The 26032-nt window shown below is 47.1% G+C and overlaps 1 protein-coding gene across 1 annotated transcript; it reads left to right on the top strand.

Moving 5' to 3' along the window:
* MASP2 (mannan binding lectin serine peptidase 2) lies at positions 1-25639 on the top strand. Its single transcript, XM_039386338.1, is given in 10 exon segments — positions 1-100; positions 1783-1936; positions 8525-8618; positions 12779-12939; positions 15213-15432; positions 16413-16590; positions 16847-16978; positions 23300-23401; positions 23404-23489; positions 25334-25639. Coding segments are annotated over 7 exon segments (981 nt in total). The 5' UTR covers positions 1-100; positions 1783-1936; positions 8525-8618; positions 12779-12838; the 3' UTR covers positions 25496-25639.
* Positions 25640-26032: the final 393 nt, after the last annotated feature.

Genomic DNA, 26032 nt, shown 5'->3' with positions numbered 1-26032 from the left:
GGGCTTCAGGGCTGTGAGGGTAGAGGAGCCTCTCAGCGGGAGCAGGGTCACAGCCATCCATAAAGCTGCTGCAGCTGCCCCTCAACCTCTGAGGGACCAGGTGAGTGTGTGGTGAGGCTCTGGGCAGCCAGGGCTGTACCCCATGGGGATGTTCCTCAGTGCCAGCCCTGGTCAGGATAAGGTGCCATGCCATGATGGAGAGAGGCTGGTTTGGTCCCACTGTAGCTCCCTGTGCTCCTTGCCATGCTGTCCGTGACTGGGGATGGCTGGGTAAAGCACACAGACAGTGCTGTGCAGGTGTGGGGTGCAGGGGCAGTGTCTGGGGGTGCTGTGGAGGGGGAGACATGCCCAGAGCCTGGCTCAGTTCTGGTTTGCCAGAGCAGTTCCTGGGGTGCTTTCAGGCTGAAATAATGAAATCAAGAGGCTGTGACCCCAGGTCAAACAGCTCTGACTCTGCTCTGGTTCTCTTAAGGTTTCTCCGTGTCTTCTCATCTTGCTTAAAAACAATCAAGAACCACCTGGGTTCTCTTTCTTACCTTCTTGGGTGCTATTTAGCAGGGTCTGTAGTTTTATTCCTTTGGGCTTGCTGAGGAGCTTCTTGAACCTTATTTTTAGAACTGACAGGTAGTGGAGAGCGGTGGACAGTAGGCATGTTTGAGTTCACAGGTATTTCCCTCTGTAGAAGACTGCTGAGTCCTTGATCTCATATGCTGGCAAAAACAACAAAAAAAAAAGGTATGAAATTCAGTTACCCTGTCTGCTTTAATCCTTAGTATTAACAAGTTGAATTTCAGAGATCTCTTATATTGCTGGCAATGGCCACACAGAATAATAGACTTAAGCGTTACTGAGCCCGTCCCCAAGACCTGATGAGAACTCAAGGTAGATATTTGTAATGCCTTCCTTTTGAGCCTTTACATTTTGTTTGAGGACGCCGGTGACCACGAGGTCGCTCATCTCAACAGCAGCGTTTTGGATTAATCAGCAGCCAGCCTGTTTTCTGACAGCTGAGGTAACGCTGCCCCTCTCTCCCGGTAATGAGTGATACCACAGCCCAGCACCTCCACGGGCTGGCTGCTGCCACTCTCCTCACACTGCATTTGCACTGTGTCGTTTGCCACAGAAATTTCTGGCCGCGTTGTCTCTGGCTTGCAGGAGGAGTTAGAGCCCTGTGGCTTGTTTTATTTTTCACTCCATAATGAAAAATAAGATCCTTGCTGGGGGAACTCGGTGACTCGGTATATGGGTAATGGGATATGGAGCTTCCCAGCTGTGTTGCCTGAAGCACCCAGCTAGGATGGAGGAGACCTGGTTTTGTGCCTCATGTTACTGCTGGCATTTACATTTCATCATTACCTCCCTTTCAATACCTCAGTTTCCCTGTCCTTAAAATGAGGTGAAAGCTCTCTACATCTCCGTATCTTAGGAAAAATTATAAAAAGAGGCAAGTGCTGTATAGGAGCTAATTATAACCATTACTATTACTAAGACCTGTGTAGCAGTATGTGACCAACCGGGATGCAAACACCTTAGAAGTGTTCTCATAGGAATTGCCTTATTATCCACCATTAAAACTGGTCTGTGATCAGAATGCTCCAGACAACGTGTAGCGAAAACGAGAAACCCCAGAGCACACGGACACAGGGATTGCCCCTGGCAGAGCCTGCCTGTTCAGGAAGCCGTGTGCTGTGTTATTTAGTGGTTCCTGGAGGAGAGAGGAGTCTGGCTGCTCTCAAGGCTGGAAGTAAATTTGGAAGTTGAGGTGCTCTTTCATCCCCACAGATGGTTCCTGCTAAGGCAGGCTGAGGCGCTGGCTGAGCACCAAGGGGAAGTGTGAGTCGCCAGCGCACGTGCTGTGGACAGGGGCCAGCCCAGCTCCTTCCTTTCATCAGCTGAAATCAGTGTTTGACTTGGATTGGACGGGGCAGTTTCTTTGGTAAGTCGATGTGCTGAGGCTGAAGCAATGTGAGGTCCTGCCCGATAGCTTGTATTAGGGAGTGTGGCAGGAGAAATCAGCTTCACTGGGAGGAGCTTAATAAATATGTGTCATATCTGGCCATTTTCTGTTTGCATTTTCACAAACAAATTGTGAGCCTTCTAATGGCATATGTCAAGTAGACGGCAGTGAGGGCAGGCTATTTCTCTTTTAGATGCAGTAGCTGATGTACTTTAAAGTCTTGTCACAGCTCAGAATAACGTGTGTCTGTATGAGCAAGTGCAAAATACCTATGAGATTTTTAAAAATGTGAAAAAGACACATTAAAAAGTAAAAGAAAAGTCAGAAGGCAAGCTTTTAAAGTCAGCTAGCACACACAGTGCTGACCTCACCTAATCCAACTAGTCCAGTGGTATTCACTGTATTTATTTATTTTTTTTAATGTTTTTAATGTCAAGGTAGTTCATGCTTATGCATCAACTGCACACAAGTGAATAAATTATCATGGGGACAAGTTCAGCTGTGAACCTACAGCATATTCAGTACCCAGGGGTGACTCTGTGGCTGCATATCCTATTCCTTGGTATATGTGAAGTAGTCCAAGGTAGCTTATACCTCGGTGAGAACAGAGTAAATCTCATTTACTCAGAGATCAAAGCACATGCATATGTGGACAGATATGTGGATGACAGAGGAACTAGGAAGGTGTTTATTTGAAATTTAGTACCCTCCATGGTGACTTGTTTGTACGTGCCTTTATGGTGAAGATCTCGCTTTAACACACCGTGTGCGTTTTCAGCTTCAGACGAAGGAGAGGGTTGCAATCTGACCAGACTTACAAAGATCCTGTCAGTCTGCAGGTAGCCACAAATGGAGTTAAATTTAGTGGGAGCTGCCTGTCTGGTGGTCCTGTGCCTGTCAGTCTCAAGCAACGCGTGGCCTGCGAGGCACCTTTGGCGTTGATTACAGCTACAGAAAATTGAAGTTAAACCTGGTACTGCAGGGAGAATGAGGCATAAGGCTGCACAGGGTGTCTTTTGTCTTATGTTGTTATTATATTTGGCTCTGCTCAGAAACACTGAACGTGTGTTTGAAAAGCAGTCAGCCCATTTATTTAAAAGAAAATCTGTTTCTGAGGTCGATGGCATATGAGCAGTTAGATGCAAACTGGGGAAGAGTAACTGAGTTTGCACTAAAGGGGAATTTTTTTTCCAGTGTAGAGGGAATTCTGCTCTTGCTTTTGGTCATAGATTAATGTAGTGGCTCACAGAATGTGTTCCTATGGGATGTTTGTTTTTGACAACATCCATCTGAGAAGCTGGTGGTTTAGATAACAACAAACTTTACAACATTCCTGTGACACAGAAGTGCTACTTTTATTTATCTTTCCTGGTGGTTTGGTCTGGGAGATTTGCCTTATGCCTTGATCTTGGTGATCTAAGAGACATTGCTTTGTATCTTGTTTTAACTATGATGCCACATTTACCCCTGCCCATGGCTCTGCTGACCTTCCTTCCACGTGGAGTTTTGTTGAGTGGAAGAATAACACAGGTGGTCAAATAAGGCATTTGTTCCCTCCTTGTTACTCTCTGTAAATAGTTAGTTCAGTGACCTTGTTCTCTGAGCTCTGAAAGCCTCTCTTACCTGTGAAGTGGGCTTTGAAAATTTAACTTCAGTCATTTCTCTGAGCTCCTGCTTTCACAAAGCCCTCAGCAGCAGCAGGCTGTAAATGCCTTTTATGTTCCATGAAAACTGCTCGGTGAAAGTTTCTGTTACCTTGACCATTCATTTGCGCCGTAGCTTCATGTAAGAATGTGCAACACAGGAAATCCTGAGTACAAATGACTTGGTGAACTGGGAGGATGTCTGGCACAGTGGATTTTTCCTGTCTTTGCTAACCCTGAAGGAACTTGCAGGGATTTGAGAGGAAGATTCCAGGGATTGAGGAGGAGTTGCTGGAGCACTGCAGTTTTTGTAGGCTAGGTCAGAAGGACAGGCAGGGTTTTATGTGTTGTGCTTTTTGGTGACACTGTGGTGACACTGTGTGCTGTGAGATGGGAAATCGGAAGGTGCTCTCTACTGCATCAACAAGGATTTAAGAGATGTAGCTTTTCCTCAGGGATTCAGAAGGAATTATGGTCAGAGTTACCACTAAGGCAGTAGATGAAGTGCAGGGAGGTAAAAATCAGTTATCCAGAGACACACAGCAAAATGGGACCTGTCAGCATAAGGAGAATCTTCAGAATGAAGATTCTGGCAGAGCATTACTGCAGAATATCTATTGTGGGTAAAGTTGCTTTTTATTCCATAATAATCTCTCAGCCTTTAGAGCAGGGAATATTTGAGAGTCAGGGGACCTGTGTCATGTAACTGAGACAGGAGCTAATGGAGAACAGCTCACTGCTGTTGATCAGCTGCTGTGAGTAAGCCCTTGCAGAAGCCTGGGAATACAAGCAGAGGCTGTAGGAGCTGCCAGCCTGTATCCCAGAGCCTGAGGAACAGCTGTACCCCATGCAAAGGGAGAGCAGGAGCTACCTGTGCTGAGCCTGGGAGCCTTCTTGTAACAGGCGTGTCTGATCCGTGTGTTCCCCTTTGCTGAGTCCAGCACCTCTGGAGCTGACTGAGCTCTCACTTTCAGATTTGTGTTTCATTTTGCAGGCAGGGGAGGGAGGTGCCAGATGAAAAAAAGCCAGCGTTTCAGCCCCTTAAGACAGGAGCTTTGGAGAGAAAAGCCAGCATTTCAGCCCCTTAAGATAGGAGCTTTGGAGAGAGCTGTTTGAATCCAGATTCAAACCTTCCAGCATGTCTGCTTCCCACTTGTTAACATTATGTAGGGCTCATAGAAAGTCTCAGAGGAAGCGTCTGGGAGGTGAAGGAAATGTGAATGATTCAAATCCATGTCTTCCACCTCCCCAGAGAGTGTCTCAGCCCTGAGTGGTTGGCTGGGCTGGATGAGGCTTGTTGTCTAGAAGGACAGAGTGCACAGGGGAATAAGCTGTGCCAGAGGAGAGAGCATACTGTTTCCCTGGGCTCAGGGCATTCAGCTGGGAATGAGGAATTTCTGTTCTAGCAGTGCCTTTGGGACCTGGAGGACTCTTGTTTTAAACCAATTAACGTTTAGTGTAAAACAAAAAATAAATTACAAGCAATCTTTACAGCTGGGACCTTGTTGAATTTGGCTTGAGGTCAGGCCTACTTCCTATTGTAAGGCTGCTGGTTAGGAAACTCTGCTGTTAAAAATGTCTTCAGTTTTACTAGGCTGTGCTTGGCTGGTGTGTTTTAGTCTCTTCTTGACAGCCATTGAAGAAGCCAATGATTTATGGCTGTGGAAAGCTGCCCACTCCTGGCTTGAACATTCCGGAAATTGTCCAGGAGATGTTTGGTCCCTCAGATGATGGTTTTAGAGTCCATCACTTAAGACACATTTGGTCACTGTTGGATAGAGGGGAGAGTCTTCAGATCTGGTTGTTTTCAGTGTGACTTTGTTTATGTATTTGAACAAGAGCAGATTATCCAGCTAGCACTGGGTGTATTGGTCTGCATTAGTTAATGAACCGGACATGGGCAGCAGCTTAATTAATAGAGAAAGGAAGAGTATTTCTATATAATAGAGAAAGGGAGACATAACATTTTACACAGAGCTTTTAACTCTTCCAATCAGGACAAGGCTCTGTGCAGGGAGCCCCTTGCTCAGAGTGAAACCCAGAGGTCAGGATATGTCTCCATGGAAGCCTTTTCTTTGCTCCTGAGAGCTCTGTCCCTGGCCACGTGCTGCCAATCCAGTCAGAGTCCAATCAGTCCCATGGTGAGAGGTGCCCTGCCAGGAGCTGAGGTGCAGGTGTACACACAGGGAGCTGCAGCTGCCTAAAAAGCTGGATTTACACTTTAGGAGCCCAGAGCTGTGGGGAGCAAACAGCAGGCCTTGTGCTCTGAAATGCTGGCTCGCAAAGAGTGCTCATCTTCGTCCCTGAACTGATGAATTTACCCACTGCTGGGAGCCAGTGGGCTGGAAAGTGCCTTTTGATTGCTCTTCCTAAAGGATAACTGAACCCTGTCCAGTACTGGAAGACAGCTGGTCATTCCATGGGACAGAGAGGGCTAGAAGCAGAACAACTGAGAAGAAATGCCACTGGTGGCTTTTTGCTCCATTCCAGAATAAAAATGGGAAGCAAGCAGGAGGGTAGGGACCACAGTCCAGGAAGTCTCTCTCTTGGGGCACAAGATGTGGCTATGTCCCAGTTCTGCCCCTGGTTCTGGGTGTGTGCCCCTCTGAGCAGTCATAGCCCCCAGCAATGCTCAGGGTGATGTGCCAGGCACAGCCCCTCGTTGTCAGCTCCAGTGTCAGCTGTGGGATCTGGGCAGGCACAGAGACAGGTTAATATGTTCCCTGTTCTGTAAGCCCTGCTCTGACAGCTGGTCAGCTCTGGCTGCAGGGCTTCACAGCCTCTGAATGGCAGCCCATAAATCAGAGCTGGCACTGAAAAGAGGAATTGTAATGAGGGCTGAGAGACTCAAGGAGAATTGTTTTCCTGAGTCCCATCCCATTTTCACACATACACATACAGACACTTGCCCTGTCCCTCAGAAACACTTAACTAGGCTTCACCTCTCTGGGAAGATGGACTGCCTGGTAAATGAGATGTCATGGGCAAACGCTGCCCTTGCATTAAGGGGATTATTTCCAAATTATTTGAAGAGGCTTAGCACGAGGGCAGAAACCATAAATAACAAGGAACACTTTGGAAAGTTGGAGGCGGCTTCATGAGCCCTTGAACTTCCCAGGGCAGAGATGAAGAATGGAGAGTCCTGCTGGAAAGTGACCCCTGATTCCCATGCCCATTGCACAGTGCCCTCAGTCATGTGTTCTCACATGTGGCTGTGGAGGCTTCTGCTGTGTCTGCACAAGGCTCTCATAATAATAAAGCAGTTGTTTAATTTATTATTATTATCTGTGTTGTAGGAGGCAGTGCAGTCTTTCAGCTGAGGCTGGTTTAGCAACCTGTCAGGCCTTCTTTTAACAGATCTGCCCCCAAAAATGCAGCTTCTCACACTGCAGATCTTTCAGTATGAGCAGAAGAGGTGAGATGGGAGAGGAGGAAAGTGAGAACATGTCAAGACCATCAGCAGAACAGGGCACTGGTGTGTAGACTTGCAGATCCAGCTAAACTGAAAGTTGGCATCTTTGAATTCCTCACCTGTCTGAAGATTGTGGTGTATTAGGGGGGAATATTACAGTGATACAAGAATAAAAAGCTCACAGTCTTTGGAGACTTTCTTAAATGAAAATATGTTTCAAAGCGAAAAACCATTTGGTCCATCTGTGTCCCATTACCGAGCTGGGGCCATCATCCATTTTCATTAGCCAGGGCCTGAGCATGGGGATGGGGACAGAGGCCCAGGCAGCTGCCCTGGACACCAGGCTAAGATGCACCATATGGAAAAGCCTAATGTATGTTAACAGGCATCAGAGCCCAAAATTGAAAGAGTAATGGCTCATCCACACACAGGAGCCTCAGCGAGAGAAACTCAGCACCAATCTGTCAGCTGCAATTCTGGGTCATTACAGGGCTGCTGAGCACAGGCCAACAGACAAGTTGGAGTAATCTGACTTCAGCAAGAGCAATTCCCCCAGCTGTGTGAGCACTCTGGCTCAGTTCCCTCCTTGCTAACATACATCAAACAAAGCATCTTCCTTTCCTCGGAGATTCTTCCCACTGGGCCTCGGGGGATTCCAGCCAAACATTTAAATTACATGTGATGATCTTTTAATTTGCTGGCTCTGTATTGCTCTTACCACGTCAGATGAACACATGCCATAGCAAGGCTGTTTCCCTTTTCCCTGCCCCATACAGGTGTATCGAAATATCTTCACTTTGACTCCCCCAGAGTTTCTTCTTTTAGTTTTAACTGTTAGCTAAGGGGGCTCAGATCTTAGCTGAGGGCATTGCCATGCAGGCTGGAACGGGGTTAGATCCATTTTGTATCCTTGTACAAAATTAACTCTGCATGTAGCCAAATCATTTTGTTTGCCTTTCCAGTGGAGCTGAGCATTGCTGGGGCAAAGTAAGATCCTGAAGCTGATGGCTGGTGGAAGTCACTGTCAGTTACTATGGCTGGGTCAATTTAGGACATACTTTCATAGACTCTGTGCCTAATTTTAAATTAGAGGGCTACACGAATATACCAAGTCTCCTTTGCTTGCCAGCAGGCCCAGTGCCTCCAGGGCACGTCAGCAGTTTCCAGTAGGCTTTTTCTGCACACAGCTTTGAGGCTCAACAAGTGGTGGACCTGCTGGTAGGAAATACAAACAGGTGGCAGTGTGTCCAACAGGTGTGAAAGAGTCACATTTGTAATCACCTGTGTGTAGCAGTCAGGTAACTCCTTAATCCAGGCAGTATTTGAGTGCCAACACCTGAGCATTCAGTTTTGTGCAGCCAGGTTATAGCTCTGCCTATCTCTGAATTGCAGATTTTTCTGAGTCAGAATACAGTGCTGTGTTGGCACGAGCTCACCTCTCCTTTGTGAGGCTTCTGCTTAATTGGGTTTTGTTGAAAACTCTATTTAAAAGCTCTTGTTTTCTTTTTGCAGATTCCCTCTATTGTTCAAGCTTTAGTCATGACTTCTGGCGAAGCTTTGGCACTGTGGATTTCATAATGCTGAAAAGTGAGGAGAAGGAAGCCAGGTAAGTGTCTCACTTACTTAAAAGACAGAATTAAATTTCTCTGTGAAACAATAGCACTCTCACCTCAAATCCAGGTGTTTGACATGGCCCAAAACAAAGGGACACAGGATCAAATGGTGTTTTGGAGGTTATGGCTTTATGAAGATTTCTGTGAGGGAAGCAAAGTCAAGCAGAGAAGCTGAGGAGTAAAATGTTCATTCAGGGTGCAACTCTTGCCCTGCATTTTGATAGGCTTGGGGGTTTTGTTTTTCCCCTCTAGGGCAAGAAACAAGAACTTCAGGGTGGAATTTTGTGGAAAATGAGCTTACATCTTGACTGAAATACAGTGGTTTGGTTTGAACACTTCCAGTTCTTTTCTGCAAGAATAGATTTGACATTTCTGCCTTAAAAATAAGATTGATAAAGCCAGTCTTTGTTACTTCTAGAAAACCTCTAGAAGGTACCTAGTACCTAGAAAGTATCCCTAATTTCTCCTCCAAAGAGAGAACAGTCAGAGATCCCAGACTTCTTTGAAGGGGGAGCAATTTGAAATAGTTGAGAAAAGCAATTTTTTTTTCTTTGAAGTGGTCAGCAAAAGTTTGGCTCAGCTGGTTGCTTGGTAGGTTTGTTTCTTATTCCTGGAGTGCTACAGGCATTTTAATATCCAGGTTCTGATTGATGGGACTGTTGGCTCTAACACGCCTTCAATCTATTTTCTCCAAGGCAGGAATGAGGTTGTGTGTATTCAGTGAGGGATTTAGCCAGAGGGAAGATTTGTCCATTCCAGTGTATCACACCAACTCTTTAATGTCTGAGCAGTAGCTCTTATTTTGGGAATGCTTTGGGCTGGCTTTACTGTTTGTCTAGATTAGCGAGGTAATAGCCTATTTGTTACGAAAAAATTCAGGCTGTGGACAATTGCAGAGGAGCCTGTTGCAAGTGGGTTTAATGAATTTGCCAGTCCTGATGCTGTTCAAGCCTATTTTTCAGCACATTTCTCAGCTTCTCCCTCTTCCTGAGCAGAGAGGGAGCCTCAGGAATTTACTGTCTCCTGCAGTCTCAGCAAGTTGCCCATTTGGGAGGAGAGTACAGTTCTTCAGGGTGTTAATTAATGCACATACATGTAGAGGAAGAGCAGTCGTGAAAGAAGGAACAAATGGAAGGGAGGTGGAAATAGAGACAAGCAGCCAAGCTCTGACTTCCAAAGGCAGACCTTGTGCTCTCAGCTGAGAGCACCTTGTGTGCTGTGGTTTGGGGTGGAAGATGAGGTCCAGGTTCCCCTTTTTTGAAAACCCAGGGTTTCATCCCGATGTAGTGGTGGTTGCTGTGCTCTGCAGGGTCTGGTTCTGCAGACAGGGAAAGGTTTAAGCCTTGTTTAACAGAGGCTGTAAGAGTGGAGGATTACATGGGAATTCCAGCAGGAGAAGGATATGGTTCTGCCAAACTTGCTTTGCAGTTCTCCCCTGACAGTGAATGGGTTTGGAGAGAAGCTACTGCTCAAGTGGATCCTCTTGCTGGAGACTGTGCTGGAGGGAATGCACGTGCTAAGAGCTGTTTCCAAGCTGGCAAGTGACTTTCCAGGCCTTCCAGTCATCCTGGCAGGTGTGTAACCCCAAACCACTCTCTCTAAATGAGACTGTGGTTCCTGGGTGGATGTTCTGGGAGCTGAAAAGTCTCCTAATTGCTCTGCAGGGCCAAGCTGCTTGCTGAATGAGGCTACAACAGGTTCAAGGAAGGCTTTTCATTACCCTCACTCTATTCACAGCTGGGAGTTCCTGATGGGCTTATCCTTGGCTGGCCTTTGGTACAGAGATTTGTCATATTTTTCTTTCTTCTCACTTTCCTTCCCTGCTTTGAGACCTCATGTTGGACAAGAGATACATGCTGGACATGTGATTCATCCACCCCCTTTGTCCCTCTTGGCTGTTTGGAGGCAGGTTTACCCAGGGAAAATGTGTTGGCTGTGCCTGGAACGTGCAGAGCATCTCTGCTTGGAGAGAAGACAGCACTGTTTCATAGCTTTGGCTGTAGCTGCATCTGAATTGTAACTAAATCCTCTTCCCAGCACAAGCAGCTGCTCCAGTGAAGTCAGAGACTTGGAGCTGGCCCAGCAGACGTAGTGCAGCTACCAAGGGTGTGGGTGGGAGCGAGACAGTAGCTGTGTGAGCTCCTTCATTTCCTGAGAGCCAGGCCAGTGGCACTGGGGGACAGAGGAAAAGAGTCTGACCTGGGCAGTTCTTGTGCTGCCTTCCCCACGGCAGAGTGGGAGTTTTTTTCCAGGAGGAAACAGAGTAGAGTGTTCAGCATCTCTTACTTGTGTCATGCTCTCTTCCCAAGGGAATGAGTGTGTGCAGTGCAGGGATTTGCCCTGGCATTTGTACAGTCACGTGCATAAATACACATCTGTCCATGCAGTGGTTGAGATGGGCTGGCAGAGGTGAAAATGATGTGCTGATGGATCCTGCAGCTGTGCAGTTAAACAGAACCTATCCATCATTTTCAGTATGTACACACACATGCTGTATAAATTGTGTGAGCTCTGTGGTGCTCCTGGAGAGGTCATGTTTCCCAGCCTGAGGCCAGTCCCACACAGGTGATGGTGGTCACCCTTGCTTTTGAGAGCTCTGATCATACCAGAGGAGCAAAACTGTCAACCAGCATCTTTACTGCAGAGTTTCTGTTGATCTTCCTGGAAAATCTGAGCTCAGACCTGAGAGGTTTCAGATGAGGATGACATTGTGGAGTTACATTGGCTGTCCTTTGGAAGTCTATCTGTGCAGGGTAAAGAGGCCAAGGCTAGTGGTTTTTTCCCTGCTGGAGAAATGTTCCACAGCACTGTAGCAGCTGGAGTCTGTCTTTGCAAACAGAATATAGAGCAATGAGGTGGCAGCAGACAGCGTGGGAAGGAGGAAAGCCTGCCCTAACTGATGAAAGTGTCTTGCCCCATTGCAGGAGCTTTCCCTGCCTCCTGTTTTTCCCCTGGCAAGATTATTTTTTTCTCTGTTTCACAGCAACCAGGCTCTTCCCCCTGCCCCACTCCATGCTCTGCTTGCTCCGTCTGTGTGCTTGTCTTTTGATGTCAGTCACGCTATTTGATTTGTGATGAGGAAACAGAACGTCTTTTCCTCTGCTGCATTTGCTTCCCCCTGTCCTCTGAAGCCCTCAGTGCAGGAGGATGGGATTTAGCCATGGAACAAGCATCCCAGCAATCTCTCAGGGCTCTGCAGAGGCAGCTGGCGTTTGGGAGAGCAGGGGCAGTGGGGAGCAGTGTCTTCAGGGATCACAGCAAGCAGCTCTTTTGCTCATTTGCTGCCCTGGTTGGTGACGCAGGGACAGCCCTGCTCTGTCAGATGAGTGCACTGTGCTTTTCCTCCATTCATTACCCAGCCTCTTGCTTTGGCACTGTACCCAGGTTTCAGACCCAGAGGCACGTTCAGGTGCTCACTGTGCTGTTTATTATACCTGAAACACCAGCCAGTGACTGCAGTGCTTTCCATGGGACTGCTACCAGAGTGCAGGAGCTGCCTTTCAAAGACCCAGAGGTGGTTTTGTCCCCCAGCACAAGCTGATTTTTGGAGGCACTGTGTGGTTTTGCATGGTCCATTTGAGAATAGAGCTGTCTGGGACTTTTTTGATTAAGTGGAGCTGTATTGATTTCATTTTTACAGGAGCTCACAGTTTGTTACAACCGAAACTCTTTCTGTAGAAAGACAGCTTAGGCAAAACCTACCTCAGGTAATATTTTTGCAGTTTTAGAACTTGAGGTCAGAGGGAAATCTGAACTGAAGGGCTGCCCCATGACTTAGCCTGGATCTCACAGCACTTCGGTGACAGCCCCAGCAACAAAGCTGCTTTCCAGCCTTCTCATCTTTTCAGTTGGTTCCTGCTGGTGTTTGGTTTTGCAGGGAAAGTGGAGATCCAGTCTCTGGACCTTAGTGGTACCAGCCTGAGGCACTGTGCTGGCTGAGCAGCTCTGCTCTTGCTGGTTTATTCATGTGTCTGACTTTGCTGTCTGCACTCCCTGTTGCCACAGGAGGGATTTGAAACCTTTCCTTGACAGACCTCAGTGTCAAGTAGTAAAAGCATATTCTGGGAGACTGTACAGTGTCTGAGGGAAAGTGTGGGCTCAGACAAGGACTCTCCAGAATCTCTGTGTAATTCCATATTCTTCCATTCCACAGAAGATTTTTTTTCCAAGGGAAGTCCTTTCTCTGAACCTTGGCCTGGCATTTCTGTTGAGAATGCAGCTCAGCTTTGTGCTCCCTCAGTCAGCCCTCAGCGTGGAAGGAGACAGATGCACAAGAAGACAGCTGGTCAGACTTCTCAGGAGGCATCATTCCAGGTAACACCCAAATTTCCTAAAGTGGATCAGTAACTCAGCAAGTCCCAGGGCACTGGAAGCTGCAGTGACATGGATGAAGTGCCCAGCCTTAGGGCTGGCTTAGTCCTGTGCCAAGGGGAGACTGGGGACAAGAGGAGCATCTGTGTGGCCTGAAGTCTGCTGTCACAGCACTCCCAAAACACTGCTGCACCTGCTGATCTGAGCCTGATGGCCTTTGGAGCTGGAAGGATTCTGGGTGGAGAAACAGGGACAGTGTTTTTGGCGTGGTCCACATCAAGTGCTTCTCCCCAGACCAGGGGAAAGCTGGTGTGTGCACCAAGCATTCAGCTTCTCAGGCTCCAGGGGTACAGTTTACTAAGGCAGCTGTCTGGGTCCAGCAACCCTCAGCTGCAGGGGCCTCATCAAGTTCAGGGCTGTGAGAAACCCTTCAGACCTAAGATCACAGTTGACTCTGTGCCTCTGCTACTGAACCCAGCAGGAAGCCTGATGGGGGATGCTTCTGGAAGTATTTTTGCCTGGGGGAATCAGGCAACAGCTCAGTTAGGCACGGATTGATTTTTTTGCAAAATTTTCCTTCTCTTCCCTCGTTTCCAACCAGTTTAAGGTCCACATCTATCTTGTTGATAGAATCATTTTAACAGCTAGTGGGCCATGGGAAAAGCTAATCCCCTCTGGGTTCTTGTCCATTAGCCGTGTTTGTAGGTACTGCTACTACACAATTAATTATTACTGCTACTACTTTCTCCTTCACTTTTATTAAATGGTATTTTCTGTTTGCAGTCTGCCAAATGGTTTGTTTGCCTTAGTTTTTGCTCATGTAATAACTCCTGCTTTCCTGCAGTCTCACTGCCTGGGGTAATGATTTTTTGGCTGCTCAAAAGGTGTCCATTTAATTAAAGGATATCTCTGGATAAATTTCCTCTCTGTGCAGTGCAGTGGTCTGTTCCCCGCTGCAGACCAGTTTTCCCACTCTCTGTCCATTTTTGTCAAGGAAGAGGTGGACCTAAGCTCAGCATTAACGTATCTGGCTTTTCACCCTCTATAAATTCAGGCCTATCTCCATGTGCACTGGAATAGGAGTTTTGTGGGAAAACTAAGTGCTGACTTGGAAAGAAGCAGCCTGCAAGCAGTGGAATTAATAAAGCTTTATGTCCTATAGGCATTGACTCTCCCAGTTGAATTCCCTGGGCAGTGTGAAATCCCTGTGTGGACCCACAATGTTTAGAAGAAATTTGAGTTATTTTTTTAGTGTGCCCGTTTTACCTTACGGGCGTTCCAGGATGGGCAGGGTAAAAAGCAACCCATGCATATGAACAAGGCTTGGAGCAGGTTTCAGTCACCACAAGCTTGCACTGGGTTAAAATGTAATGCTGAGAACTGGAAGACTTTGGCATCTCTGAAACTCTGTAGTGTGGTGTCCCTGAGTATTTCTGTGCCATTACACAGAACCACCTAACGAGATTCCTCCCTATTCTAAAATCCTGTGATGTGCCCCATAATTTTGTCCCTAACATCTTCCTGCTCTGGCAACAGAAGGAACTACTCCCAGTACCGGGCTGGTTGCATTAGTAGGATTGTGGATCAGCTGGTTAGAGGGGAAAGAACATTGCCCAGCTCCCCACACTCCCTGTGCAGACACTGTCTGAGCCACCTCCTCCCACTGCCGCCTTCCCAGAGAGCAGCGATACTACAGCTCCCTGCAAGAGCCTGCAGCATTCCTGAGCCAGCCGCTCCATCCCTGCCTGCCTCTCCCCGTCCCTCACTGAAGCCTGAACACAAGCCTGCTTTTTAGTGACTGCTGTTCCCAGAACTCAGCAGGCTGAAGGGGGTGGAAGGGAGATAAACATCAGAGTTCAACATCCAGATAAACACAGCAGAGCACACACAGTAAATACATCCACCCCCAAATGCAAATACACCAGCAGAGGTTCCTTGCCCGGGGCTCAGAGCGGAGCAGGCTCGGACAGGAGAGCAGCACCATGAGGTGAGTGTGGTGGCAGGGCCCTCCCCAGCTCCTCTGGCCACTTGGCTTTGTGCAGGCTCTGGAAGGCAGGAACGTGTCTCATCTTGTTTAGCTGCTACTAGAGTATGGCTGCACTGATTCCAACCAATTTCTTCCACTGTCAAATGAGAAGGGTGGTGGACATGAAGATTTCAGCTCGTGCTGAAATACCTGATTTGATATTGAGCCTGGCAACTTAGATGTGTGGGTTTGGGCTATGATCTGAGTCAATGCTCACTCTTCCTCTGTTAATCTCTGTTCCTTGACTCAGGCTGTTTGTCTTGCTGGCTGTGCTCTACAGTGGAGCGAAGAGCAGTGTTGTGCCACAGAAAATGTATGGGAGGATCACGTCCCCAAACTTTCCCAATGTCTACCCAAACCACAAGGAGAGAATCTGGAATATTACTGTCCCCAAGGGATATTCTGTCCGTATCTACTTTACCCATTTCAACCTGGAGCTGTCCTACCTGTGTGAATATGATTATGTGAAGGTATGTGTAGGATGGGGTGACATGTAGCAGGCTAAGCTGTTAAAAACTGTGTTTATGTGATCCTGGGCACCAGTAGGACCAGTATAACTCTTGTAAGCACTTGATTCTAGTCTGCTTGTAAAGTTCAGGCTCAGCTGATCTCTAAATGACGTATTTATTGAGGCCCACAGGACAAGAAAGCAGAACTGGGAGACCACAAAATGTGATGGTCTAAACAAGTTGCTGTCAGCTTGTCTGAACGGGCACTGGCTGTGGTGTCTGCTGGCTAACGTGACAAACAACCTCAGGAAGAACGTGTTTGTGTGGGCCTGATGCACATCCAAGAGGGAGCTCTGTACACAGGGAGTGTGCAAGCCCAGTTTCCATCTGACAGAACCAAACCAGGCTCTTCCCACTTAGAAAGATCTCATTTCCATGGTGTTATATGGCAAGTTGCTCCCATTCCCCAGATCCATGTTGCTCTTCATGTACTTTCCTTTGGGCAGGATGGAGTACTCCTTTCTGGTAGGTCTGTAGTACATAGCTCCCTCTCTATCATGCCCAACATAAACCCCATGTGTCAGAACATTTCTCTTGTATTAAAGATAAATTAAGAACTGAAACTGTAATAGGTGAATCATAGAGCAAGTGAGTCACTCATTTAAAGACACCTTTTACTATACATTTGAATTTGTCAGCGTGTGAAACTTTTTCTTTTCACCCCAGTTGCCTCAGGCTTTACCAAGATCTGATTGTCCCTGAGAGCACCAAGTTAACAAGAAAGGAAAAAGGGAGACAAAATTATGGGCTTAAATCACAGAGAATGGGGGAAATCATCTCTTATCTGTCCTTGGATGTAGACTGATCTCCAGAAGCACGTTTTGAGAGCATCCAAACCTCCTTCCTCACGCCACTAAACACAAGCTTTCCAAGCCATGGCGGCAGGTTGGGAAGATCAGTGCTCTGTGCTCATCTGGTGGATTTGTCTGTCTGTCTTCCAGCTGAGCTCTGGTGGGAAGACCTTGGCTACACTGTGTGGAAAGGAGAGCACAGACACTGAGGAGGCTCCGGGCAACAAGACATACATCTCCATGGCCAACCACCTCGTGGTGGTGTTCCGGTCCGACTACTCCAATGAGAAACCATTCACGGGCTTTGAGGCCTTCTATGCTGCTGAAGGTAAGAGATCTTTCATGGAGATAAGATCTTAGATAAGAGATGTAGATGGAAGAGCCACAGCTGTGGGGGGGTTGGTGCTTCGCTGTGTTCTGTGCTGTGGGTGTGGGGTGGGAGATGTCTCACTGTACAGAGGCAGGTGCAGAAGGGCACAGCAACCAAAGGCAAACAGCCCAACCTCTCAAAACAGAGCGGCTCAGAATGAGAGAACACATTGTTGAAGGGTGTTGTTTGCCTGATTCTGTGCTTTGCCCATTAGATATTGATGAGTGCAAGCAGCTGTTGGATGGTGAACCCCTCTGCAATCATCACTGTCACAACTACGTGGGGGGCTACTATTGCAGCTGCAGGGTTGGCTACACACTGCATGAAAACAAGAGGACATGCACAGGTGAGCTCTTGATAGATCAGGAGATACTTCCCTACCTACAACACCCACTTCAATCCAGTCCTGGCTCTAACAACAAGGTGAAATCTGTGGGGTTTTGCTGTTGTTTTCACTTCTCCCTATTCACCTGGTGCAGCTGGAAGGCACTTCAGGGGGTTGGTCAGGGCTGGGAGCAGAGGCCCTCCTTTGCAGAGTGGTTGCCATCAGGGACAGCAATTTTGTGTGGCAGTAAAATGGTGCTATGGCACTTGGTTGTGGTTACTCCTTTCCACTTCTGTTCACCTTTAGGTGGGTTGAATGGGAGAGGCAAGAAACTTGCCTTACACTTCCCACCACAGACACTTCCCGTGTTCATGGCTGCCAGTGCAGCCAGTCTTGCAAAACTGAGTACATCTTGTTCCCTGGGTACTGAGATACTGAGTAGTCTGGACCCAGATTAGTAGATGTGTTGGAAAAACTGACAATTGAATTGTGAAGTCTAATGGAGAAATAGTTTTCTTCCCTGGAAGGCCACAGGCCAAGAAGCAGCACAATCCACATATCACTGACACCAGCTACCACGATCCACTCATTAATGGGAGGCTGACCAGGCACGGATCTCTTGTTTGGAGGGCTCACACTGTGAGATCTCTCACTGCTGCCCAGCTCTGCTGCTCAGGTCAAACCAGGGGAAAAGATCAACACCTCAGGATTCCCTGTGCAGTGAAACACAGGGTGAGAGGTCCATCCTTTGGGGGTGCAGCTTTGCCACCTGGAGCTGAACTCTGTCTGGACAGAACCAGCACACATACTGCTCATAAATACTGTCAGAGGTGGAAGATGGTTTCCTTGAGCTCCCCTGTGCTGAAATACAGAATTGGATCCAGCTTCCAGTGCTTAAGGTTGCCTTGGCATTTGTCTTCCCAACTCTGGCCCATTACATACTCTCTCCAGCCGTGGCTGCCTGGGTCTGATTCAAGATTTGAGCTCCTCATGTCTCCAGTGTATTGGAACAGACTGTCCTGAAGTGATGGCTTTTAGCACAAGTATATGGATTTACTGGCACTGTAAAGCCTGTGTCTGCCCTTGATGTAAAGGTGCAAACTGGAAAGCTGTGAACTGTCAGCTCTGCACTGACCATTTGTGTGTGCCCAGTTCTGTCCCCCTCCTTGAACAGAGCCTGAGCACAGGGAGCTTCTCAGCAATAGCAGAGGGCTGGGCTACCTGGATGGAGGAGTTGGGAATTGAGAATTGGGAATTTCTGTGGTGCAGCTGATGTGCTGGAACCTGCTCACATTTAGAGCCCTTAGATTCAGGGCTGCAGCTGCTCCAGCCACTGGGCTGCAAGGACAAGGTCTCTGCAGACCTCCTTCATGAGATGAGGGCAAAAGCTGTGAGTGTTGGGCTCCTGCCTGGGCAGGTTGCTGTTGACAGGCTCTTTTTCTCCTTTATTTTCCAGCGTCAGATAATTAAACTTCTCCTCGCTTAGGCAGAGATGGAGACAGATGTTCTGGGAAGAGCTGGTTTCCCTCCCTCCTGACCTGCCTGTTGCAGTCTGCCCAAGGGCTGCAGGCTTCTCTTGTTCCATGACTTGTCTGCTGTGGTTCCTTGCCTTTCAGACCTGCCTCCTGCAGACAATAAAGAGGCTGTTCCTTGTTGAAAGCTGATGGCAGCCTCTGGGGCGTTCATTTTCTCACATTTCCATGTGTCACTTGGGAAAAAAGAAGGTAGATAAGGCAAGAGCTGATAAGAGGGGAGCCAATTGTGAAAGGCCCCTGAGCATCACAGCTAAACATGAAGACTCTTGAATTTCTTGTCCAGCTCTTGTTGCTTGACCTTCCATAGTTCTTAAACTGCAACAAACCCATGACCACACCTTTGTTCCCTAATGGTCCTTTTAGATACACTCCTGTCTGCACACAGATCTGTAGATTGAAACTTGCTATTCAAAGCCCATTCACTCTCTGGAAAGGTCTGAATTTTTCTTTATCCCCATTTTGTGACTCTGGCCATTTCTCCATTGGGAACCTGGCCTCATGGCTGAAGTGGGTTCTGGTAAGAAAAACTTTGGAGTTCCAGGAGTTTGGTAAAGTCATATGAATGTCACAGGCAGCTGAGGTGCCTTTTCTTCACAGGTGCTCTCCCCATGTAGATGCAACACCAGAAATGCTGTTCTTCAGCTCAATTGCTTGTGGTGTCTCAGTGCCTCTAAGTGCTTCTCCCTGCTCCACAGTGATCCCCATTTCATGTCCATTTAGGCTGTACCCACTTTGGGCAGGGACCATCTTCAAACATGCTGGAGAAATGCTGTGTTTTGTACTTGTCAGGGACTAGGGCCCCCCAGCTCTGGGGGGGAAACGGGATGATTATTGCAGGAGTTTAACAAGTCAGAGCTCAGCAGCTCTAGGGGAACTGCTGAAGGTAAGACAAGGCTTTGTTTAAAAGCTTGAGGGATTAAGGAGCATTAGCCAATCAGTATTGCCTTATTTCTGCTATTTAGCAGGAGTTGCTTTTGATTGTTATTTATGAGGCTTGGTTACTCCAGCTGTGGAATAAACTGGGAAGGAACCCTTTTCCAGGTGAGCATGGGAGGAAAGATGAAGTCTTTTAGGTGGGACACAACTCATTTCAGGCCACTGCATTTGCAGGCTTTGATGTTCCCTTGAGCAAATCACTTGGTACCAGCTTTGAATATCCATAAGCAAAATGAGAGGAAACATCCCTGCCCTGACTTACTGGGAACATGCTTAGTAAGTGTCGAGGAGGTGGGTGCTGCAGGGAACAGATCTGGGGGTAGAGTGGCTGTGCAAGCACTACCAAGGCTTACTTGTGCCATGTTTAATCCTGTTCAGAGGCTGTTTCATGGTCACAGTGAATTGTGATCAAAGCAGCCTGAAATTTTGTCATGGATCAGTGACACAATTTATGACCCACCTTTCGTTGGGGCCCTAATGAGAGAATGACAATGGACCCGCAAGTTTTGAGGGGGCCATTTTTCAGGGTTCAAGCCTCTGGCAAACAGTTCACTGTGATCCTAATAAAAATATGGCCTAGGCATAATTGAGCACTCTCAGGACAGCCCTAAAGCTCGGACTGAGCAGTCAAGGGAGAGCATTTCTGCTGGCAGATGTTAAAAAAATCATTTGATCCTTTTTGTGCTGGGTGTTTATGACTTTCTTGCTCACCGAATTATGGAAAAAAATACTGCCCTGACAAAGGGAACTCCCAGTGGCCACATCCAGAAGGTATTAGGAGAAAAGTAAGGTCCAGTCTGAGCCTTTTCATCTTCAAGCTGCAGATTCCCTTGGATTAGCAGAGTGTCTTCTGTTGGGTCAGCCAGTTCTGGCTGTTCATGTGAGCACAGGTCAAGAGAGTTTATTGGTGATGATTCACATTTTTCCCAAACTGTATCATGAAAATCTTACATCAACATTAGGGATTGAATTGAAAGGAGACAGATGTAATGAAGTATGAAAAAATATTAGTCTCTGTCTTTCTCCTTTTTCAGTCCTCCAAAACAAGGCCAGTTTTCTGAATTGCTGGGCTCCTGGCAGGGCACTGGTTTTGTTTGAGCTGTAGCAGTGTGTGGGGAGCCCAGCTCTGTGCACAGGCGTGGTGCTGCTCTTTGCTATGTGAACACAGAGCAGCCTCTGCCCCGAAGAGCCTCTGAACCAGCACCTGGGCAGTCAGAGCAGTTCTGGAACGTGCCTTGCCAGAATGGACCCGGGCTGAGGATCCCTGGAGTCCAACCCGTGAGCCTGGCCAGCCCCTCACACTTCAGTGGACAATACAGTTCTGTGAGTGTTGTTTAAAGTATCCTTCATGCAGGAGCATAATCCTGGCTTTGTATCAGGTTTGTGGTTTTCACCCTTTACATTCATCATGTGTTCCTTTGCCCTCATTATTGAGAAGGTAAACAGCTTTCAGGAGCTACAGTGGTGGTTTTACACACTGTTGTTTTGTGTCTGTGGCATATCTGTGTTATCACACAGTGGGATTTTCTTCATCCTTTCTCTCTATTACATGTATTTATGCTGAGCTTTAGTCTAATAACATTCCTTTAAACATACTTTCAGCAAAGGATAACATGGATCACCTTGGTAAACAGAAGCCAAGGTGTTGCTGCCTTCTGATTCTGAGGTTCTTGTAAGAAAGAATTTAACCTTACCAACCTGAGTAATCCCTTCTTTGCATGGGAGGTCCCATGCCCAGGGACAAATGTTTTTGTAGGTTATATGATAAGGATTCCGTTGCACAACTGGCAAAGAATTTGAGATCCTAACTTCCTAATGATTTCAGTAGGGAGTTGGGGGCATAAAGGTAGTCTTCATTATATTGTGACTTGTATGCTTAGGGTAGGAACTCCCACTGTCTTTTCTCACACCTAAGGATTTCATGTTTTCATCCCTATCTTTTCCTATAATTGCCTCCAGACTACTCCTGGAGGGGCTGTGGAGTTGGCACAGATACTGGCAGCATGAGGAAATTTCAGTTTTAAGAGAAGCAGGTTTTTTTTTGCACTTCCATGGGGTGAGCATAGATATGCTAGGTCTGCATATCAAACAGATTTCGGGGTGTTTCTTAGCCTGGGCTTACAGGAGGTGGAAGGAGACATTAGAGTGGGATCTTAAAGCCTGGGAGAAGCAGTGAATTCTGTGTCTGGAATATTTTAAGCAGCTCAGGAGAGTGTGCTGGAAAATGTGCTTTATTCTTACATAGTCAAATGCTTCTGTAGTTTGAGACAGTCAGTGACATTACAGAAATGTGCATTTAGCTGGGAAGAATGAGGCAGTAATAATTAAGGAAAAAAACCTACTTACTAATAATCCTCTACAAGTGTAGCATGAAAGGAAAAGACTGAATTCCCTTGGTGGCTCAGCTGATCTCTGCTGGTGCAAAGCAGGGTGCTGTAGGGCTGGATTCAGAGGCAGCCAGCACCTCCAGGTGAATTAGTCAAGCTGTCTCCATTTCTTTGGACCAAACAGGATTTATAAATTAGGAGAGCACACAGTTTTAACAGAATAGGCATTTCTAGGTGTTCATTAACTGTTTGTGTATCTGCCAGCTGTGTTTGAAAACCTGTGAGAATGATCTGGAACACTGAGAGGTGCTCAGGCACCGGGGCGATGAAAAGGTTCATGTCAAACAAAAGCAGCTGCTCGTAACTCTCTGGGAAGATGGACAGAGGGAGGGAGATTGTTCTGAAATTACAGCTTGTGCTAAAAGGAACACTTGGTGCCCAAGTGCATCATGACTGTTGGGGTATTTTAGTTGGGCTGAGAGCCACACAAACATACACCAAAAAGATTATCCTTTTACCTGTTCTTGCTTTCCTTTCCCAGTAAACGCTTGTAATCCAAATATTTACCATGGCAACAAGTGGGGCTGACACAGAAGCATAGGGTGAAAACGAGCTTCATTCTCTGAAGTAAAAGAAGCTTAGAACCTTGGCTAACAAAATCCATAGTTAGTTAAGGGACAGTAGTTTTCTCATTCACAACTTGGTCACCTTCCATTAAAATGACAAACTGTATGATCTGGTTTTGGGCGATAATCTCTAATTAATGCCTGGATAATGGCATTTTTGTTGGTGGAGGTTAGCATGGTGTGTTTGAGGATACAATTCAAAGTCAAACAATTCCCCTCTTACAATTAATTCAGTGTCAGAGTGGTGCAAAAATCTGCCGGTGTTATCAGCCAGTCCAGCATTCCTCATCAATTACAGGATTGCTCATCCAGCTTTTGCAGCACATCATAAAGCCTTTGTTCCCAGCTGATCAAAGCACCACTTCACAGTGATCAGATGCTGTCAACAAGCAGAGATCCTCGGGGCACTTGTGGCTGTTCCTTCTTGCTTCTCTTCAGCAGGGAGCATTTGTGGCTCCAATTGTGCCGGCAAGAGGCACAGCTGGTTTCGCTCAGAGAATACAATTACATTCTAAACGTCTGGCAACAAAGGCATTAAAAAGAAAGGGCTGCATTCAGAGGCTTCTGGAACTGAAGAGCTGATGGCTATCTTACCACTCCACACACTCTGGAGCAGCAGACAAGCTGCAAATTTAACACCTTGGAATGTTTCTGAGGAGCTTCCAGTTATCACCCCTGTATCTGACCTGCAGCCCTGCAGGCTGTTCAAGTGGTGCTTTCCTGGTGTCCTTCCCTGCCCCTCTCCTGAGGCAGGAGTGCTGGATAGTGCTGGTGCCCAACCCACCACAACAGATTTGTGGCTCCAGAACTTTCATGAAGGCCTAGACTAGTGTAGAAAATGATCCTCCTCCTTTACCCAGCGTGGCTGAACTGAGTTAATACAACTATGATCATTTCCTGTTGTTTGTTTTTTCCCAGCCCACTGTCAGAGTCTCGTTTTTACTGAGAGAATTGGAGAAATCCCTGCCCCTGACTGTCCAACACCTGATCTCAGCTCCTGCAGCTACAGGATCCAGATAGAAGAGGCTTCCTGATCGTGCTGCAATTCGTGGAGACCTTTAATGTGGAGACACACCCAGGACTGCTGTGCCCCTGTGATGTCCTTAAGGTAAGGTGAGGTTTAATGCATTTCATCACAGCTTTTATGAGGCAGGCCCAGCTTTTTTACTGCATCTTCTTCAGCCCATGTTTCACCATGTGTTCATTTCTTCTTCTTGCTTCAGTTTTGTCACTTTGGGGTTTTTTTCCTCTCAACACCTCTTTTGGAAAATTCACTAAAGCCATCAAATTAGATTTCATCCCAATCTCTGCCCTGTTCCCAGAACTTCATACTGGAAAGGCCTGAATAGTGACCAAACACTGGTGCTTTGAAACAGTGGTTTCATGGGTTGTTTTCAGTAGTGTGCCTACCAACCAAGTGGCTGCCAGGGAATTTAATTCTGAAGTAAAGTTCTGAGAGAAGCCCAGAATTGCAGCTGATCTTACAGTTCAGCTTGGATCCAGGCATATGACTATTTTAGAGACCAATTTTCCCAGCTTGTCAAGAGTTACAAGGTATGTGCTGAGACAACAGCCACCCTGGGCTGGTCCTGTCGGTGCAGGTCACTGCTCCCCTTTGGTGGGAGTCAGTCGCCGTTTTAACTTTAATTCTCAGTAATTGTAAATCTGTATCCACGAGTGTGAAAGTGCAGAGGAAGGGCAGAGAAAGGGTGTGCTCTCCCCGAAGAGCCCTTAGCAGCAACAAATGGGCTCTAAGGGGAGCGCTGTGCTCCGTGCCCCGCTGCAGGTCCGTGTGCCGCAGTGCTGAAGCACCACCCCATGGTCACAGCGCACCAGTGCAAGCCCGGCCTGTCCTGGTGACGACTGTGCTCTCTGGTGACATGAGATATCACTACTCGACACGGGTGAACCTTGTCAGCCCTCCTGGACTCCATTTCCCGGGGATTAAACACGCAGGTGCCCTTTCTCATCAGCGTGCTGTAATTAGAGGTGTGTTCAGCACACTGGGTTTGTCAGCAACTGACCTTTGATACCCTCCCTGAAGAATTGCTCCTGTGCACATCTGCGTGTCCATCTACCCTTGCTGCTGCTCAGAGATTTGCTTCTAATTACGTTGGAAGAAAAGGATGATTTTACAAAAGATTTCACCAGATCAGCGTAGTGAGATTTTCTGATGTTCTTCCGTTTGTTACTCATCTCTCCAGGGAAGTTAAAACAGGAATACATGGTCATTCCTGCTGAAAGCTGCACTTCACACATACTCCTTAGTAACTGAACTGAGCTTCCCAGCAGGCAGTTTTGGAAGGTGTATGCTTATGGAACTTTAAAATCACGGGTAGGTGAGGGTGGTTTGGGAAGGCAGAGTCTTAACTCAGCAGTTACTTTCTAGGCTGTCTGATTTGACAGCTGCACTGTTTATGTAGAAACCCAGAATAACTGAACTGATGTGAGAGTTATGGATTCCACACATACAGTGGGAGAGCTGGGGGTGTGTGAAAATGCAGTGACAAAATTCAGGGCCAGTGTGAAGCCCTGTTCTGCCCTGGAAAGGCCAACAGTAACAGTAGGGCCTAAACATGGAATTAAACGTGGTCCTTGGCTCTGGGGGGTGCAAAGGGAATGTCCCTGCCTTACCTGGACACACCTGGAACTTTGCCTGTGGGAAGGATTTGCATTTTTAAGGCTGTGTAAGCAATGCTGAAAGGTACCCAGGTAGGCTTCATTCAGTCACAGCTGGGAGCTTTCTTACATTCCCAATCCATCAGTGGATTTAATAGATTAAATCCTGGGAATAGCCCGAGGGGGGGAAGTGACACAGTCACCTTCTCAGGAGCCCGAAGGGACTCAAAAGCCACCTAAAATATGTTGTCTGAGGATGCCTAACTCCTGCTGTTAACCAGTGCCCAGCTGTTCCAGTCCCTGGTTCTCATTTGTGCTGTCTCTGGGATGCAGGTCAAGATCCACGTGGTGATGGACACTGGAGCCACTGCAGCTCGTGCCTCAGCTCCAGCCTGCAGTGACCTGCCCGTGCTGGGCTGGGCACAGTCACCCACTCAGCTATTCCACCTGCACAGGAGCAGGTACAGCCCTGTGGCTTTCCTGGCTTTCTTTTAGTACCTCTAAGCTGGTGAGGCAGAACCACTTCACTGCAGAATGTTCATTTTAACAACCAATTACCACCTTTGTTACGCTGATTTTCAGACTGGCAAGTGCTACAGGTGCTGTTTAACACTAAGAAAACTGAAAATGTTATGATAACCCCATGGTGTGACTGTAATAACTAATACTGACCTTAGATTTGTTAAACCATTTACTATTTTACATGCCTTGGTCTTTCCTGAGTCTCCCCAGCACAGCCAGCATTGCAGATTAATGCCCTAAACTCAGTTCAGTTCTCCTTTACTCCAGCTCTTTTGGAGAATGCAGTTTCATAATTAACTAAATTGTTGCTTTTAAATTGCTTGGCATTGTTTCTGACAGGAAGATTTCTGAACCACACTCTAGCAGTACTTGTGAGGGGAAAAGCCACTGCATTCCCTCGCTGCACAGTACAGGGTTGGGGAATTTTGTTTTTTAATGCCTGAACTGCTACATTAATTACACTGTAAAATTAGTCAAGATCCAAGACTGAGTTTTGGGAGAAACATTTTA

Source organism: Pipra filicauda, unplaced genomic scaffold (assembly GCF_003945595.2).
Source record: "Pipra filicauda isolate LSUMZ 115617 unplaced genomic scaffold, ASM394559v2 scaffold47_size6085603_pilon, whole genome shotgun sequence".
Taxonomy (NCBI): domain Eukaryota; kingdom Metazoa; phylum Chordata; class Aves; order Passeriformes; family Pipridae; genus Pipra; species Pipra filicauda.
Note: the sequence above shows the minus strand (reverse complement) of the source record. Positions and strands in the feature narration are given on the sequence as shown.